The 18,943-nt window shown below is 33.5% G+C and overlaps 1 protein-coding gene across 4 annotated transcripts in view; it reads right to left on the minus strand.

Moving 5' to 3' along the window:
• Nucleotides 1-6,857: 6,857 nt before the first annotated feature.
• The window catches only part of LOC138934001 (solute carrier family 7 member 14), a 103,034-nt gene continuing 90,948 nt past the window's right edge, over nucleotides 6,858-18,943 (minus strand). For all 4 annotated transcript variants that reach the window (XM_070297350.1, XM_070297352.1, XM_070297353.1 and 1 more), the window contains exons 7-15: nucleotides 15,604-15,775; nucleotides 12,826-13,009; nucleotides 12,223-12,347; nucleotides 11,112-11,365; nucleotides 9,930-10,172; nucleotides 9,526-9,670; nucleotides 8,117-8,210; nucleotides 7,864-7,991; nucleotides 6,858-7,648 (exon numbers count right to left, since the gene is read on the minus strand). In XM_070297350.1, coding sequence (XP_070153451.1) covers nucleotides 7,266-7,648; nucleotides 7,864-7,991; nucleotides 8,117-8,210; nucleotides 9,526-9,670; nucleotides 9,930-10,172; nucleotides 11,112-11,365; nucleotides 12,223-12,347; nucleotides 12,826-13,009; nucleotides 15,604-15,775 — 1,728 coding nt within the window. In that variant the 3' untranslated portion in view covers nucleotides 6,858-7,265. The remainder of the gene's footprint in view (nucleotides 7,649-7,863; nucleotides 7,992-8,116; nucleotides 8,211-9,525; nucleotides 9,671-9,929; nucleotides 10,173-11,111; nucleotides 11,366-12,222; nucleotides 12,348-12,825; nucleotides 13,010-15,603; nucleotides 15,776-18,943) is intronic.

Here is an 18,943-nt window from a genome sequence, read left to right on the forward strand (position 1 = left end):
TATTAATCAAATTAATAAGTTATCTTTTATTTAAACCTTGCTGAATAGCTTCAACTAATGAATGGCAATCTATAAGGTCAGATTTATTGAGATTTTCTAATTTTCGTTGCAAGGTACTTAGAACTGGTAGTAAATGAGATTACAACATAATAAGAATGCTAATTGGTCGATTTGCTTACGGCTTTACGGTTAAGATAAAAATTTTATCACGCACAATAGCAAGAATAATATCTTAAATAAATCAAAAAATTTGAAAAAAGTAACGATAAAAGTAACTGTTAAATTCGTTACTCGTTACCGAAAAATGTAACGAAGTTACTTTTTCCGTTACAAATAAAATTTGTAACGCCATTACCGTTACAGTTACCGAAAAAAAGTAACTGTAACGGTAACGGCGTTACAAGTAACGCGTTACTTCCCAACCCTGATAATTTGTACCTCGGCCGACATTCTCTCGTCGCTCTGTGCAATAGGCCATTTTCTCCCATCTAAGAATTCGAAAAACTAATTAAAAGAGCGAACAGTAAAATGTCACGTTCTTCTTATCGTTTTGCTATTCATCTCGCAAAAGTTTATTCTTGTAGTTTTTACTCTCTTCCCGAAACATATATAATCTGCTTACTACAATAACATTATTATACTCACATAGGTAGCATACTTGTAATTAACAGGCTAAAGAATATGGAAAGGAAGCCGTATCATGTTGCGACGAGCTTACCGATTTTGAAGTTCGATTAAAAATTAATATGGAAAAAAAATATTGCAGAGTTATCACTTTTCAATTTATTCATAAGATTTATAGGAATCGCTTGTGTGATGTCCATATTTTCTCATAACTCCCAGAATGTAATTCTCGTAAACTGTAATCTATTATATCTTCTAAGAGTGTGAGATTCTTCTGTAATATCTGTTAGTTTTACAATTTAATACGAGGTCACACTTTTACAGCTTAATGTAAAAATTGACTCATGCGCTGTGTTTAAAATTACTTTAAGATCACGACGTTTAAGGACCGTATCATCCCATTAAACGCTCCTCATCGCTATTTTTAATGACGTAACAATAATTTATCTACGAAGATGAAATCAATTTTTCATAAAAATGCTGATTCTTCATTAGCTCCTTCGATTAAGTTCGCCGTTTCGATCATCATATTTTCTTGTCCATTTCAAGGGAGGGATCTCTAACGTTTCGTCTAACATCTGGAGAGAGATGTGTACAGGCACGATTCTTTCACAGAATAAACTTCTCCAACGCGCGACACATGTTACGTCACCGTGGACAAGAGAATGCCAACACGTTCGATTCCATTGCTCGTATCGATCGCTAACTTTATTTCGAGAATACTCAAGATTGCTTAGTAATATTTTTCATCATGCATATAATACAAGATATATATATATAACGATCAAGCGGCACAAATTTGTGCTTTGCTTTCGGAGAAAGTGCCGCGTATAAGTTTACATTGGATCGTAAATCGTATTCGCGAAGAGCCCAATTTTCTTGTAAAATGATATCACGGTGACGTAGATCCAGCGTGTGATAAAAGAATTCCCTAAGATAACCGCGACATTATTACAGGGGTAGAGGAGCAAGATAAAAATAAAAGAAACATGAATTGTAAATTGCATTGCAAACACACGAAATTCACGTCCGCGCTCCGTCTATGATGAAATTCCTACAGATAATTCAACCGTTTAAATTTTCTTCCGATGATTTTTTTAATTAAATGCCATTTTTTTTTTTCATGATTTTTTGACATCAAAAATATTTTACATTGTTGAAAAATTCAGCCTGAATTTGCCATATGTCCACAGAAATTTTTGTGTTAATTTAACATGTAATATGGATATGTTAAATGATGACATTAATATTGTGTTAATATTTCAAAAAATGAATGCAAACTTCTTAGTAATTTGAAATAAATTTTGTGTAAAACCAACATTATATTTTTAATGATAAAATTAATTTGGAAAAATGTTATTAATTTAATTTAATTATTCGATTAACGCAACAGCAATATATATTAAATTAACACACGAATGTATTAAATATTCAACACAAAATATCATGTGTTGAGAATTTAACACATGAAATTAACACATGAATGTGTTAAATATTTAACACGAAAATTTTGACCGGCATATTTTTGAACAAGAAAACAAACTTTCCGACAGTGCGGTAACATTCTTACATACGTCAATATTCTATTCGACTAAAAATTTAAGTCACCCCCTTCATCTCCAGTTTCATAATCAGTTGAATTTGAGCGAATCAGATGTCGAGTTAATGAAAATCGTAATTAGGAGCGTGGACGCGAATTTGCGCGACCATATCTCTGATATGTGTGTACGTATATTACCTAAAAAATCGAACATTCTCGTATGTATAGAAAGTATTCTACGTATATTGGAACATATACATATACAATATATCGTCGTCGACGGCGCGCGCATACGATATATGTAGCTATAACTGTATATAATCACACAACGTTTCCGCGACTTTCCCGCGTCGCGGATAAAGACTGATATGTGAGAAGATCACCCCCGATCGATATGTAAGAGAATAAAAAAGCGAGACGCGCGCGAGCTCTCGACACCTGCCCCTGTAGCGTGTCGAGTATTTCTCCTCTTGATCCTCGAATCAATTTTACAACCGAAACAATCGACATTCGCCGTTGTCGTTAGAGATTTCGATCACAGAGTATGTGTGTGTGTATATATATATATATATATTTTTTTTTTTTCACTCGCATGCGAGATTAATCACGGTCCTGATCGGTTCCGTTGACAGATTCGCGCGCGCGAGATGCGCCAAAGGGAGTCAGGGCGAACGATCGACCTTGGAACAAATTTGCTCCTAGTACAAAGATCGAAACGTACGCGTGAGAAATTACAATAGAGCAGTTTCGATTATATCAAGAAAGAAAAATACATATACAATAGAAATGCGCCTTAACGCACATTAAATCCATCTCGAACAAGCAAATTATTGTTTTTTTTTTTTTTTTTTTTTTTTTGATCGCTAAATGATACCTTATTCTACGATAATTATATTTGTAATTCGATCAATTTTATCCCCCATAAGAATAATCGATACCGATAACGATAAACAATTATCGATCTTCTCCTAGTCGGACCCCATCGATATTTTCCATTAAACGATCGATCGGACGCGCGCGATAATTTCTATTCAATCACAGTGTTTCTCCTCGAAGCAATTTCATTCGAAGCGATCGATCCTGCTGTATCGTCGCCTATATATTATCATCGAATTCCATTCGCGTGGGAAAGGGACGCGGGGAGTGTCGGACGACTCGAGAGCCGCGGGATCTTTGCGATTTTTCCACGCACGATGTGCCGGACGATGTAGTCCCAACGAAGTAGTTAAAGTGGTTGGGAGCAGCTGGACAAAAAAGTAAATACAGACACGAGAAGAAATGCAGTTTCGCGAAAGCGGGGGAGGTGCCGTCGTACCTGCCAACGACCCTCTCGCCCGTTCGAGCAATCGGCGAGCGTCGCGATGCTCTTCCGGAAGATGCACGATCGAATGTCGAATACTATGCTCAACGTGTGTCTCCGTTACGAGCGAAGAAGAGAGGGGAAAAAAAAAACACGATGATGGAGAAGCGATAATAACGTCAATAATGTAACGATAACGTGAAAATACTCGCTGCATATGCAGTAGCTTTATACATTTCGGGGGAAAGAAGGGATGAAAGACAACAATCCCGAGATAAAAATAATTCGTGTCGTAATTAAGGGCTCAGTCTGATGATTTTTAGAAATTTTCTTTTTATAGAATATTAGAAATTAATCTTCTTAGCCTTTTACATACGCCTTTATTGATGTTTAAAAACAGTACTTTTAGTATTTTTAAATCTTGGATATTCAACTTTTTTTTTTTTCCCTCCCTTCATTCTACTCCTCGTATAATTGTGTCCGAAAAAAAAAAAATCGATCTAGTTTTATTCCGTAGAATATATTTTTGGCATACTGAGAGAAAGTAAAAAAACCTAATTTCATATTGAAATTAGATATTTAAATTTTGCTGAAATTTTTTTATTTCTTGAAGGTCAGAAGAATATTAATATTTATTAATATTAGTAATATTATTAATTATTAATATTATTAATATTAAAATATTAAATATTAATATTATTAATTATTAATATTAAAATATTAAATTCTAATATTATTAATTATTAATATTAAAATATTAAATATTAATATTATTAATATTAATTGGAAGAATATAGAGTATTGATTTTATTAATTCTAATTTGGTCCAAAAAATATCCTACGGAATAAAATTAGACCGAGTTTCTTCATTTCAGACAATTATACAAAAAACAGCATATCGCATCGCCATTTTTGAACACGCCACGCGCATTGAACAAAAAAAGCTAAATATTCAAGATTCAAAAACACCGACGTACTGTTTAAACATCAATAAAAATATATCCTGAATCGTCGAAAAGAACAACGTCTAATATTCTTCAAAAAATTCCTAAAGATCATCAATTTTTCATACCACTAGAATAGATTGGAGCCTTAAGGCCATTTTCGCTATTGCGTGCTATCAGCACGCTTCGTCCTCGGTGATAAAAATTCTCGCTGATCAATCTTATGAGCGTCCCGTTGCTAGCTTTCCTAGCGTTTTATCGCAATCGCATGTCGCATCATCTTTCTGGATCTCTTGGAATACTTGGCTCATCGCTTCGCGAATTAAGTCGCGGGATTAATATATCGGCCCGATGAATGTCAATTAGACGGAATAAGCACGAGGGTATCACGTCTTTCACACAGTATATTCCCGAAATATCTCGAATTAATTAGACCAGCCACAATCGCGGTATGAATAAGTAATCCGCTCGGATCGGAGACACGGGCGCGCATCTTCCACGACTTTAATTAGTATCGAAGGCTATCCTCGATTCATCGCGCGGAACACACTAGCGGACAGAGAAGCACAACGGACTTGTGCACGTACGTACGGAGAAATAGTTTTTTTTTTCTTTCTCGAAACACCAAAGATATTTACACAAAAACGAAATCTTCTCTCTCTCTCTTTCTTTCTCTCTCGACTCTCCCATTATTCCGCAAGAGATAAACATATTGAAAAAATCGATTCAAGATAGAGTTTAATCTCTGTAAAACTGAACATGTAATATCCCTATTATTTTCTCAAAGTTTACTTTTTATTTCTCAATCTTTGATTAGCAATTTTTATATTCTATTTTGTTTAAATATAATAGATAGAAAGAAGAATGGACGCGCCCTCTAGCGAATGTGGGAGTAGATTACAATTTCTTCATTATTTCCATCAATTTTTTTAATAAGTCTATTCTTTCTGCGGCGAGACCTCGAAAAAGACCGAGCTCATGTCAATTTAAATCCTTCATCCGTTGGGAGGCAATGAGAGCTTAAATTCTAGATAATTTATACAAATTATGTGTAAATTAATAATCAAAGGGTTTTACTCGAGGTAAGACGTATGTAAGTATGTAGTAAGCTTAGGTATACGATTATAATATGTTAGATTAGACTAAACTTCTTTTTTTTTTTTTTAGGAGGGGGGAAAGACTAAAGTTAGGCAAGAGATGACGTTTCTGTTTTTGTTTTTTTCTTCTCTTATTTCTTCAATTAAAGTGTTCTCCTCTATGGACTCGCTCGAACGTACTTTCTTTCTCTTCATTATTCTTTCAAGCACGCCTCGTTCCCTTTTGTTCTATTTTGTTCTCTCAGTTTTTTTTTCCTCGCTCTCATTCTCTCGTATCTTTCAGTCACCCTTTCGCTCCAGACGACACTGTCACTCTCGTCTCGCATTCGCCTCGGACTAGCGGTAAATTTGAACTTATGTTAGCAGTTAGAACGCTCTTTTGGAAAACACAAGTTTTGCCTTATACTAATGATAATGGTCTCTTCATTTTCCTCCCTTCTCCCCTCTCTCACCCCTTTTTATTCTTTTGATATGTCGCATTCCCCTTTCCCCTCTTCCTCCTCCTCGTCTGCAACCTTGTCAATGACGATACTATACAACTAGAATAATAAATATTGCCGCAAAATTATTTCCTACATTCGTCCCCAAATAGTAGTCAACAAGTCCGACCCTCGGAGCATCGTGGATTTTGGTCTCGATTGACATACATCTTCTCAATAATCTCGTAATTTTGATAAAAAGAACATGATTAAACTCGTATTCAAAGTTTAACTTATTGTAGTCAACACATATAATTATGACAAGTAAATATTTCAAATAAATTTGAATATTTGTAAATTAAAAATAAAATCTTTTTCAATCAAATAAATTAAATAATAAAATTTTAATTTTGATTTTCTTAAAAATGTAAATCAATATATTTGCTTCCAAAATTGCTTTGTTATATTAAATAAATTATTACTTGCATGTAATAGAAATAATAATTTTTAAAATACATTATTTAAAATTTTAGTATAAAAAATATTTATATATTTGAAAATAAACAATTATTTATTAAAATAAAGAAAACCGATATTTTTGAAAGAAGCAGCCAAAAATTGAGAAATAATATTTAAAGTTTTTAAAAATTTAGTATAATAAAGATAAAAAACAAATCCTTTTTTTTTTATTTACAAATAAAAGTATACTTTGTTTTTATTTTATATTTTACTAATTCCCATATATTTGTTGCTTAATTGAAGTAACCAATATCTCTCTCTTTGCAAGTATTTAAATAGATAATATTTTCAATCAAAAAAAAATTTTTTTATGTAGTACATTTTTTTTCATCATACAAAAATTCGTCGTTATATTTCAAGACATCTCTCAGTCTGAAGAAACTAGAGAAATTCCACAAAAATTTTGCTTTTTTTTTTTCATTGCTAAATTAACACTTCAAGTTTTTAATCTCGAATAATCTATTAAACATTAATTAATCAACAATAACCATTGTGTTACGTTTCTAAATATACCTTTAGAAGACGTATTCTAGACGATTTTTTTATCCATATTTCAAGCGCAACTCTATGATCGTTTGCTGAAAGCTCGTCGCGTTCCAAAAGAAGATCTCGCGCAGCCGTCAAAGTTCGATTCCAAAATCATCGCAATCTCCGAAGGGTCTAATGTCACCGGTGATCATCATCCGATGCCAATCACACGCGCAAACGTGTTTGTCAAGCGTTGTGTAATATAATACCTTTCTCTCTCTCTCTTTCTCTCTTTCTTTCTGTTCGTGTGTTATGTATACATTAATATCCGCTCGGCATCGCGCACGACGCTCTTCAATCGTCCCAGGTGGGGAAGGTCTCCTGATCGATGAACAAGGTCGTCGTCGTCGACGCAGTTTGGTCGATGCGGTGGCCGCTTGCCGTTTGCCTCTGTTGATAGCCTCCGCCGATACGTTGCTGCTGCTGTTGCTGTTGCTGCTGCTGATTTGGCGTACCGCCAAAGTTCGTGCTGCCGAATACTGGCTGGCCAAACGCGTCCAACTGTTGGCCCTCGTAGATGCTACGATCCGGCGTCGCATATTGCTGATGGTGATCGGTGACGGTCAGCTCGATATTGCCGGCCGTGCCACCGACGACGATGTCGTTGACGTTTTCCGACGCGTTCGCCTCCTCCAGACTGCTGTGCTTGATGCCGTAATAGAAGTACATGATAAAACCTGATGACAGACACAAGCGCGCTTTGTTGTGATTGATTGACGGCAGTAAATACGATCGTCTGTTTAATAACATCCGAAAGTTTAAGACAAAATCGACGAGAAGTCCGTGTGGATTGACTCGTGTCTTTCTTCATAAACAACTCTCCATCTTTAAATAATTCGTATGAAGTTTTACATTTTAGAAGAGCGATAAAAATTTTTTTTTTTTTTTGTACCTAGAATCATCCAGACCGTAAATCTGACTAAGGTGAGGATGCTGAGCTTGAAAATGAGATAAATGTTGACGGTAACGGCTATCGCGGGGACGAAGGGTAAGCCCGGAGTCATAAACATTACGCTGTTCCTAAAACAAAAAGGAAATATCGGGAATTATGTATGGAGTTTGTGAAATTTCACGCTCAGTTATTTCACACTCGACTGAACTTTGTGATTTATGAATTAAATGAGATTACGGATTAATAATCCTACCTATTTTGTGGCTTTCTACTAATGGCGAGAAGTATACCGATTATGGCGAAGAGAAAGACGAATAGTAGTATCGTTAAGAACGTCCCCATATTACCTGAAAGAAAAAAGAAAAAGAACTGTGCAATGTTGAACAATAATAGATTTACAGATTTAGATTTATAGTCTAATTCGTGAAATTGATCAAGTGTTTAAAAATGTTTTAAAATCTCTCATTTAGTATGTTATTTTAAAAATTGTATTATCTCTCTCTCTCTCTCTGTACTCTTCTAATAATAACGTAAAATAAAATATTATATATATATATATATATATATATATATATATATATACATATATATTCTTCTTTCTTCTCTCTTTTTTATATCAAAAAATTATATAGAAATTAAAATTGAAACATTTGATCCATTTCATGAATAGCTCTGTATATATATATTCTGTAAAAAAAGTACCCGGAATTTCTCATTTAAAAGTCCCGCGGTACATGTATTGAAAAAAAATTTTGTTGGTGAAGTTAGCACCACTGCACTCAATTGTTATGCTGAGTTTGAGCGCCATCTGTCACCCAGTTTGTTTACAGCAGCTGTTTATGTCAGTCGACTTCAGGTGTGTTCTGCGATTTTTTGCAAAAATGGTTGCTAAAGACATGGTTTCGCGAGCTTCTAGTGACTTTACTTTTATGAAACGCATTATAACTGGTGATGAGACATGAGTTTATGAGTACGACATGCAAACAAGTCAACAATCATCGGAATGGCGCTTCGAAAACGAGCCAAAATCCAAAAAACCGCAAATCAAAATCGCTTAACAATCAAAGTCATGCTCACTGTTTTCTTTGATAATTGTGGTGTTGTTCATTCGAAATTCCTTCCTGATGGACAAACGGTCAATAAAGAATATTATATGAGTGTCATGAAGCGCTTGCGTGAAAATATTCGTCGTAAACGGCCAGATTTGTAGAAAGACAATTCTTGGATTTTGCATCACCGTCGATAGTGCACCGTCGCACACATCAATCTTGGGATACGCAAATTTTTGACCAAAAACTCAACGAATGTCATCGATCAAGCACCGTATTCACCAGATATGGCCCCGTGCGACTTTTTCTTATTTCCTAAACTGAAATTACCACTTCGAGGAAGGCGTTTTGAGTCGATAGAAGTCATAAAAAAGAATTCGCAGGAGAAACTGAAGGCAATACCTTCTTCAGCGTTTGAAAAGTGTTTTGAAGATTGGGTTAAGCGTTGGCATATGTGTATTGCCTCGGATGGGGGTCTATTTTGAAGGCGACAAAATAAATTTTGATGATTAAATAAGTAGATTGTATTTTATTTAAAAATTCCGGGTGCTTTTTTTACAGGATGTATATATATATATATATAATCCTACTTCTGTGTGTATAAATTCCTCACCCATTCCACAGACGATAATCAAGTCAAAGATAAGGATCAATAAGTATAAGATCCCAACAAGCTTCATGACATAACGTCCTGACGCTTCTGTCGCAGGACCTCTGTCCACCCATGGGAATATAGCAGGACAAAGATATTGCGCCGCCTACAAAGCGTTATCAAAATAGTATTTAAAAAAATATATTATAATATATTCAAAAATATATTTATAATTTAAAAAATATATTATAATATATTACAATTGTCAAAATTATGTTTATTTTGGCGAGTTTTGTGTCGAAATTTTCTTCAAATGCGTATCAGAAATTCTGATTACGTTTAAAAAGAAAGGACTAAAATATTTCCTCCGGGTTTTTATCACCGAAGATCCTTATTCTAGTCTGACGATTGGATTTTGATCCTACCTGAAGCCGACGCTGTAGATAATTCAACGGTGGTCCTATGATCGGCGTGTTTCCGGGATACTGATGAGCGCTACCGCAACTCGAGGCTGCCGCGGCCGCGTGCACGCTGCCGTAAAATTTATTCTCCGTTCTGTCGCTGACGAGATACTGGTCGTCCTTACCTAGTCCCACGTCGTCCTCCTCGCCGCCGTACGTGTCGTCCGAATCCGGCGACGAGCTATTGCATCTTCTTACTCGCCGCACCTGTAATAATAATGCAAATTCGTAACACCCGTACTCCATTCTTACGTCATACTATTCGATGCAATTTCCTTCGTCGACATTGCAATATATTGGAAGAACAGGGTGTCATCATCTTGAAAATTTTAACGATAATTGAGACAAATCTCGTCGTTCTTGTCTACATTAAAAATAAAATTTTTTTAATCAAATATATATATTTTGTTAATTTTGATTTTTTTCACTTAAATAAATATATACTTTGTTTCTAAAAATGTTTTGTTATATTAAATAAATTATTAGTTGCATGTAAAAATTATAATTTTTAAAATACATTATTTAGAATTTTAATATAAGAAGATTTTTAACAGCCAAAAAACTTGAAAAATATTTTTTTAAAGAACGTAATTTAATATAATGAAGATAAAAAAAACAAATTCTCTTTTTGCCAATAAAAGCATACTTTGCTTTTATTTTATATTTTATTAATTCAAATATATTCGCTGCTTGATTGAAATAACCAATTTCTTTGCCAATATTTAAATAAATAATTTCTTAAATAAAAGAAAAGATTTTTTAGTGCATTTTTTTATGAATATATAAAAAAAGAAGAAATTTTTTTTTGGATTCAGTACATTTTTGTATAAATATATAAAAAAAGTTTGCAAGGATAGAAGAAAGAATATTTCAAAAAATAGTTGAGGAAATGGGGAAAAGATCTCTTAGAAGCTATTACTCGCCGGAAATATTCTAACTCGATTCAAAAATAATCAAGCACAGAAATGAAATAGTAAACCAGTGTACATTTTTGAAAACGCCAAACAACAAATTCGTATAAATATATAAGAATTTAAAACCAAGGGAGAATAATGTAAAACTAGAGAAACTTTATTTTTTCGTCGAGCTGGAATTTCTTCCATCGCAGAAAAGATGTTCGTTGTACAAACACCGAGCACGCCTTACCGTAACGCGTTGTCCGTTGTTGGTAGTTGTGAGCTCCGACTGGGACGCCTGAACCGAATTCAACGCGGTCGTAAGCTGATCGGGCCTGAGCTCCTTGCCATAAGATACTTGACCGTTCCCCTGCGTCTCCTTCGTGGGCGAACGACACGGGGTCCTCAGACTCTGAGGCAGCAGCTCGACTAGATTTGTCGAGTGCGGCTGATACCGCAGTATCAGCACGCAGGTAGACACCAGGGTGTACGCCAGTAGCGTACCTAAAATATAAATCGCGAACGAAGATCTTTGAACGTTTAGATAACGTGCCTTTCTCTTGGCAATGGAATACAAGAAACATGAACTATAAATTTGATAGGCACACTGTTGGAAAATTTAACATATATCGCGTACTCCAAACGGCCAACACAAATTCTTGTGTTAATTTACACAATATGGATATATTAAATAGTGACTATGTTAATATTTCAATACAAAATGAATGCAAGCTTCATAGTAATTTGAAATAAATTTTGTTAGAAAAGAAGTTATTTATCGTCTGTAGTCATTCCTATTGTAGGATAAAATTAACATCTTTTCTCTAAATTCTAACGGATAAATTCTGTTACTAACGGAACATATTTATTGTGTAAAATTAAAAATATGTGCACATTGTGTTATTTTCATAATTTTTTAAATAATTTAACATTTGAGTTCAATTAATACAACAGCAATATGTTAAATTAACGCATAAATGTGTTAAATATTTAATACAAAAATTTTAACCGGCATATTTTTTAACGAGAAAACACAAATTTTCCAACAGTGTAATATTTAAAAAGAAAATCTTACGTTAGAATTTTTTTATTATGTACGTAATTATGTCTTATAAAATATCTTTAAGAGTAAAAATCTTCTAAAATATATATTATGTTTTATATTTTATAATATATATATATATATATTCATTGTATTTGAAAAACGTTAATCTTCGAGCAGACAATAACAGATTTATCCTTACTAATAGTAATAGTAATTACTTTTGTAAAATAAGTCAATAATCAATCAGAGTCTCACGAATTCCTACAAGAAATAATTCGTATTTTAAAGAATATTTCACGATATTAATATCCCTCACCGATTGACATCATTTCCACCAACACCTCCAATTGGATTAGCAGTGCAGCAAAAGCGGCGCATACGCCGGAAGTTAGAGTCGCGATTGCGGGAGTGCCCGTCGCGGGCCATACATGGCTGAGGCTCCTGCGTAAGTAAAAATGTGCTCATTAAAATTATTTTTCAACAGTTCATATAAGGCTATTAATTAAATTATCAATTACTTAAATTATGTGACTTATTCTCGTCCATCGCTACTTTGGGACGGTCCGTCCATCGTTCTTTATCTCAAAGCTAATTTTTATTTGTATATTTAATTTAATTTAATTAAAAAATTTTTTTAATTATTTTTATTTGTATTAACTTTTTGTGTTTTTTGTGCTACTTTAATATACCAGCTTTTCTTTTCTTTTCCGTATATTATGCTAAATAAATAAATAAATATTAATTATATTGACAATATGTTAGATCAATTTGAATTATTGCGATCTTATTTACATTAGACAAAGTTTGTCATCCCGCTTAATATTTCAATAATTTAGATTTATGCTACGTTCATTGTATTCGCGATATGGCTCACACGTTTCTTCAATACATACGACAGTATTTATATATAAATCATTACCGAAATATAAGGCCATCCTGAGCCATTGCGTAGACTATCCTAGGCATTGGAAACATGCTGCCAAACATGGAGACCGTCAGGCCCGCTAGTGCACCGACCGCGACAATGTACTTGCACTTGTAGGCCCCAACTTGACCGAACATCTCCACCAATGCTGAATCCTGATCGACCTGGTCGTAGGGAACTAAAATACAAAGAGATCGAAAATGTCGAGAAATGTGTACATTGACGACTTATCTTCCATTTCATAAAACACTATCATGTCAATTTAATTCTAAAAATTTTATTTTGCAATAACAGAGTTAATAATAACCATTTTATATGCGAAATATAATAATAGTAGTACTCCGAAATCAATCACTTTAATAAAACTCGTTAAATAATAATTCCATGTTAATTTTAATCTTTCATTGTACATTTTATTGAATGCCTCTACGGTTGTAAAATCCAAATACGAGATGAAACCGTGATAGGATTCATGAATATCGAAAATTAGATATGAAATATTGAAAATGATTAAAATAATTCTAAAGCATCGATATAAAATAATCATTTAAAATCATACATAATGCGAGAACATATGTGTGTAGGGTGTCTACTCAAATCTTGTAAAAAAATTCTTTGATAGTTTCTTGGTTTTCCAAGTATTATTGATCAAAATTCTATATAAAGAGAATATTTTAATAATTTTTTTGCTGTAACTTTTTAAAACAGTTATTTTATTGTATGCGTTCCCTAATGTGCTTTTCACTCATACAAAGGAAAAACATCAGAGTCACTTAAGTTTTAAGTGCTAAATTTGCAATGAACAAAAGAACTGAATAGCTTTCGTAAAATAAATATTTTTTTATTTGCATAACATTTTCATTTTTTATTACTAAAAATTACAATAAAGAATATAGGGGAAAGCAAAGTAAAAGCGGGTACTTTTTTGGATTTGTCTTTCTACAAAAAATCAGAGAATAAAAAGAATTTGCTGACCATTAGTGATCTTTAGTGGAGTTAAACTTAAACTATGAGAAAATGAGACTAGTTGCTGAAAAAAAATATTTGATTACCAAGAGTAACAAGATTTTTTGGAGAAGTCAAAATACTCGATTCTGCCCTACCGGTAAAATCGGATACTCATTCGAAAACATGTAAAACATTGTGCAATTACAAAATCTAGATTTATTTTAATCAAAACAAAGATGTATCTTATTGTTAAAAATCACATATAAAAATATCGCATATTTTCTTCTACATTGCTGCAAGACTTTGTTATTTAATTTTTTAACTTTAGGGGTCTCAAAAAGCTTTCTTTATAATGATTTCTTTTTCTGAGTCATAGTTTTCGTTTTCAACTGCTTTTTGTAGGGGGACAAAGTCAGGATAATAATTTTTCCTCTTTTCATTACATGAGGTTCGTAAATACCCGGTTTTACCCCAAATAAAAGAAAATAACAAACACAGTAGTTGTATATTCTGGCGTATAAAAATGACGATCAAAACTAATGCGATATGATCTCTAATATCTACAGAACGCAATGTTGCATGCTCTGTGTAAGAAAAAGTCCATAACGATTTAATTGTTGCCCCGACACCGATTTTTTTGGCCCAAAAATTTTGAACTTTTCTCAAAAATGAAATATCGTATGCACGTGGGCACGATTCATCTCAAAATAATAATGGCATCGATATACAATTGATACGAGTTAACCAAAGATAGTAGCGCTTATCACGAAGAAACCGAGGTTTGACCCGCCTACCCGGTTTTACTCTACTTTCCCCTATATTGCATATTCAATGTTTTGTTAAGCATTGAATATATAAACAGAGATAGGTATATATAAATTTATCATATATTTTCAACGTATAATTTTCACATAACCTGGCTTATCAGCAATTGCATACAATATAAGAGCAAAATAATCAAACAATGTGAATTTTTTTTAAAATCCCCAATAAGATTTCATAAGAATTCTCTGATTTTTCCAGATACAAAAGAAATCCCTGAGAATTCCAGGTTTTCCATGTTTTTCCAGGGAGTAGACACCCTCTGCCGATTGCTTACAATATAAGAGCAAAATTATCAAAGAAATCTTTTTTAACTCTCCAATAAGAATTCCATAAGAATTCCCTAATTTTTTAAGGTATAGAAGAAATTCCTGAGAATTCCAGGTTTTCCATGTTTTTCCAGAGAGTAGACACTCTCTGCCGATTGCTTACAATATAAGAGCAAAATTATCAAAGAATTCTTTTTTAACTCTCCAATAAGAATTCCATAAGAATTTACTAATTTTTCAAGGTATAGAAGAAATTCCTGAGAATTCCAGGTTTTCCATGTTTTTCCAGGGAGTAGACACCTTCTGCCGATTGCTTACAATATAAGAGCAAAATTATCAAAGAATTCTTTTTTAACTCTCCAATAAGAATTCCATAAGAATTCCCTAATTTTTTAAGGTATAGAAGAAATTCCTGAGAATTCCAGGTTTTCCATGTTTTTCCAGAGAGTAGACACTCTCTGCCGATTGCTTACAATATAAGAGCAAAATTATCAAAGAATTCTTTTTTAACTCTCCAATAAGAATTCCATAAGAATTCCCTAATTTTACAAGGTATAGAAGAAATTCCTGAGAATTCCAGGTTTTCCATGTTTTTCCAGGGAGTATACACCCCCTGCGTCCGTTTCACTCGACAATAGACGGCTTATTATCGCACTTGCAAGGACGAATCGTCTAAATATGCATTTCAACCGAAGCGACAATGGCGTTATGTATTGTTTAACGGCCCACTCACCAATCAGTGTCAACACCATGCTGCTCGTAACGTAAGCAACGAGTATTATGATCAATGATGAGACTATTGCGAGCGGGATACTCTTCTTCGGATTTGTCGCTTCTTCACCAGTGGTGGCTATTATGTCGAAGCCTATGAAGGCGTAAAAACACGTCGCCGCGCCCGTGAAAACCTGAAAGAGAAAAGAAATACAATTTTTCATCGAGTTAAAATATATTACGAAATGAGCTGATCAAGAAACTCTTACAATGAAGACTATTATAATGATCCAACATATAATAGAGGCAAAAATAAATAAATAAATGAAGTAAAAAGATCTAAAAGTAAAATAAAGAAAAAAATCTGAACAAAAATCGTGATCAAATAAAACTAGTCCTTTATATACATATAAAGCGCTGTTATTATAAATTGTGTAAAATTTACTATTGTTAGTATTGAAAATTTAATATTTGCGTCGATTTGTCCGATTTCAAAAGCAGCGCTTATTTTATCAGTTATGGCTACATGCATATAAAATAACTAACTGGAAATCGATAAAAGTTAATTTCTCGACATGAATTGTTTCGCGGTTATCATCAGCGTTCTCTGCTTTCTCTTTGCTCAGATTTACTGCAAATAACCTCTCTCTCAATACAATATTAAAGCGTTTATATATTTGAAGTCTGCTCGATACGCTTATAAATTTTTAATGAATTCCGTTATCGAGAGAGAGGAAGTAAGAAGGGGAAGATATTTTACTTAAATAATAGGTAACACAAAAAACGATCGTCCAAAAGAATTTATTCATCTATATATATCTTGGTGCACTCTTCTGATGAAAATGGGGTAATTGTTTCGAATAAGGCCTTTTCTGAATTTTGAAAAATATGATCGGATCTCTCGGTAAAACTCTTTGTTGTGGCCCCAACAGTGATAATCAGTCGGGAGAGCCCGACCTCCATCACCCCCATCCCCCCCAAAAAACGAAAAACCCCTAAAAATTACCGAAAATTAGCTAATTATGTACTATAAAGTTCACTCCACAACCAAACTAAATTTTAGTTTTAAATCAGCAATAGGTTTGGATTAGGTTATATCTTCCGGAAGTGAGGCCCCCCGTACGGGGGGCGGAACCCAATGCGTCCGCGCATACACTTTTCCATCCACACACAACAATTTTGGGGTGGACCTCGCTTTGCTTTGTAAAGTATATACGTGGACACAGTGGGTTCCTCTTTTACTTCCAAAAGATGTAACCTAACCCAAACCTATTCTTGATTTAAAACTAAAATTTGGTTTGGGTTAGGTTATATCTTCCGGAAGCGGTGCCTTCCGTAGGAGGGGCGGAACCCACTGTGTCCATGCATATACTTTACAAAGCAAAGCGAGGTCCACTCCACGATTGTTGTGAATGAGAAAGTGTATGCGTGGATCCAGTACGATCCGGCCCTCTTTCTCCTACGGCGGGGTCTCTATTTCCGAAAGATATATAACCTAACTCAAACCTATTTTTGATTTAAAACTAAAATTTGGTTTGATTGTGGAGTGGACTTTACACTACATAATTACCTATCTTTCGATAATTTTGGGGGATGGGGGTGACGGGGGTCGGGCTTCCCCGATTGATTATCACTGTTGGGGTCACAACAAAGACTTTTACCAAGAGATCCGATCATATTCTCAAAATTCAGAAAAGACCTTATTCGAAACAATTACCGAAAATGGATAAAAAGAATTCCTAAATTATATATATATTGCTAATGTCACTACAACGCTAAGAGCAGGTCGGTTAAATTATTCAAGACCAAGTAAGAAAAGAGAGAAAAAGCAAGGAAAGCAGGAGCGAGAAAGGGAGAGAAAGATCCTAAGATTACTGGCTGAAAAGACTGAAATTTAAATCTTCGCCCACAGAGAGTATAGTGGGATCGAGCGTGACAAGATAACAGGGAGGTTTCAGGAATCGCTGTGAATTTTCGCGAGGGATGGGCGTTGTAGTGTAACCAGCGCATTTCGTTCTCCTACGTTCCTGCATTTCGCCCACGTGCTGCACAAAAGCACAGTTAAATCGTGACCAAATATCTTGGCGCGAGTCGACGCCAGATATAGCATTCAAATGCATACTTCAGTGATACCGAGATGCCTCTGTGTTTTTCAATCCGGAATTCCATTAGCCAAGTGAAGAAATTACTGGCGATGCGATGTGCAAAGGCGCAAGTCATAAAAACGATATTGCAAACAATGCCAAGTATTTGCTCTCGAAAAAATGTTATTATTAGCATTATTATTATTATGCGTAAGTTTCTATATAAGTTCTAGACGAACAAAGGGATGTAATGTAACGATGTTCCGCAAACTTTCGTTCTCAAACTCTTGAAAATTGCTCCCGCCGTTATACCCTTAACGAGGAACCTTCGCGTTTTATCTTAATTATTTGAGTAAAAAGTATTTTTTTTATCTTTATAAGGCAAAAAAAGAGATGAGCTTAAGATGGCCGGATTTTTATAAGGCAACAGACGAACGGTAAGAGCGTAGGATACCTTAAAAGAAGACACGGGGGAGATAGGCTTCTAAGATGGATCGTGAATCTTTCAGCAAGATAGCTGACCCTGTTGGCTCTTGCACACGTTATCCCTTTATCCTTATATTACAGAGTTTCCGTCTGACTACCCCTAAATATTAAACTGTGACGAAAAATAAAGTTCATTTCATCCACGCGTTTAATTACAACACTTAATCGCAATTATAAACACGCATTTTAACATTTCTACTTATAAATATGTTTAATATGTTAAATATGTTCTCTGCATAATATAGTAATAAAAAAAATTGCCACCCTTGCAATTTTACTTCATTGAAGCATAATCTGCGAGTTTTTAAAAACTATACACAGAAAAAAATTTTTATTTTATTTAAAAAATTATTTATTTAAATAGTTGCAAACGAATCAGTTATTTCAATCAAGCAGCAAACATATATTTATACATATTTAAATTAGTAAAATATATAAAACCAAAGCAAAGTATGCTTTTAACAAATAAAAAAGAATTTGTTCTTTTATCTTTATTATATTAAATCATTTTCTTAAAAAAAAAAAAAAAAAAAAAAAAATTAAATTTTTAGCTGCTTGTTTAAAAAGACACAGGTTTTTTTTTATTTTAATAAATAATTTTTTATCTTCAAACAAAAATATTTTTTTATATTAAAATTTTAAATAATGTATTTTAAAAATTATAATTTTTATTACATGCAAATAATAATTTATTTAATATAACAAAACATTTTTAAAAACAAAGAATATATTTGTTTAAGTAAAAAAATCAAAATTAACAAAATATAATATTTATTTGATTTAAAAAAATTT

The sequence above is a fragment of the Polyergus mexicanus genome, unplaced genomic scaffold (assembly GCF_030449975.1).
Source record: "Polyergus mexicanus isolate NDT 795.1 unplaced genomic scaffold, iyPolMexi1.0 SCAF_6, whole genome shotgun sequence".
Classification (NCBI taxonomy): domain Eukaryota; kingdom Metazoa; phylum Arthropoda; class Insecta; order Hymenoptera; family Formicidae; genus Polyergus; species Polyergus mexicanus.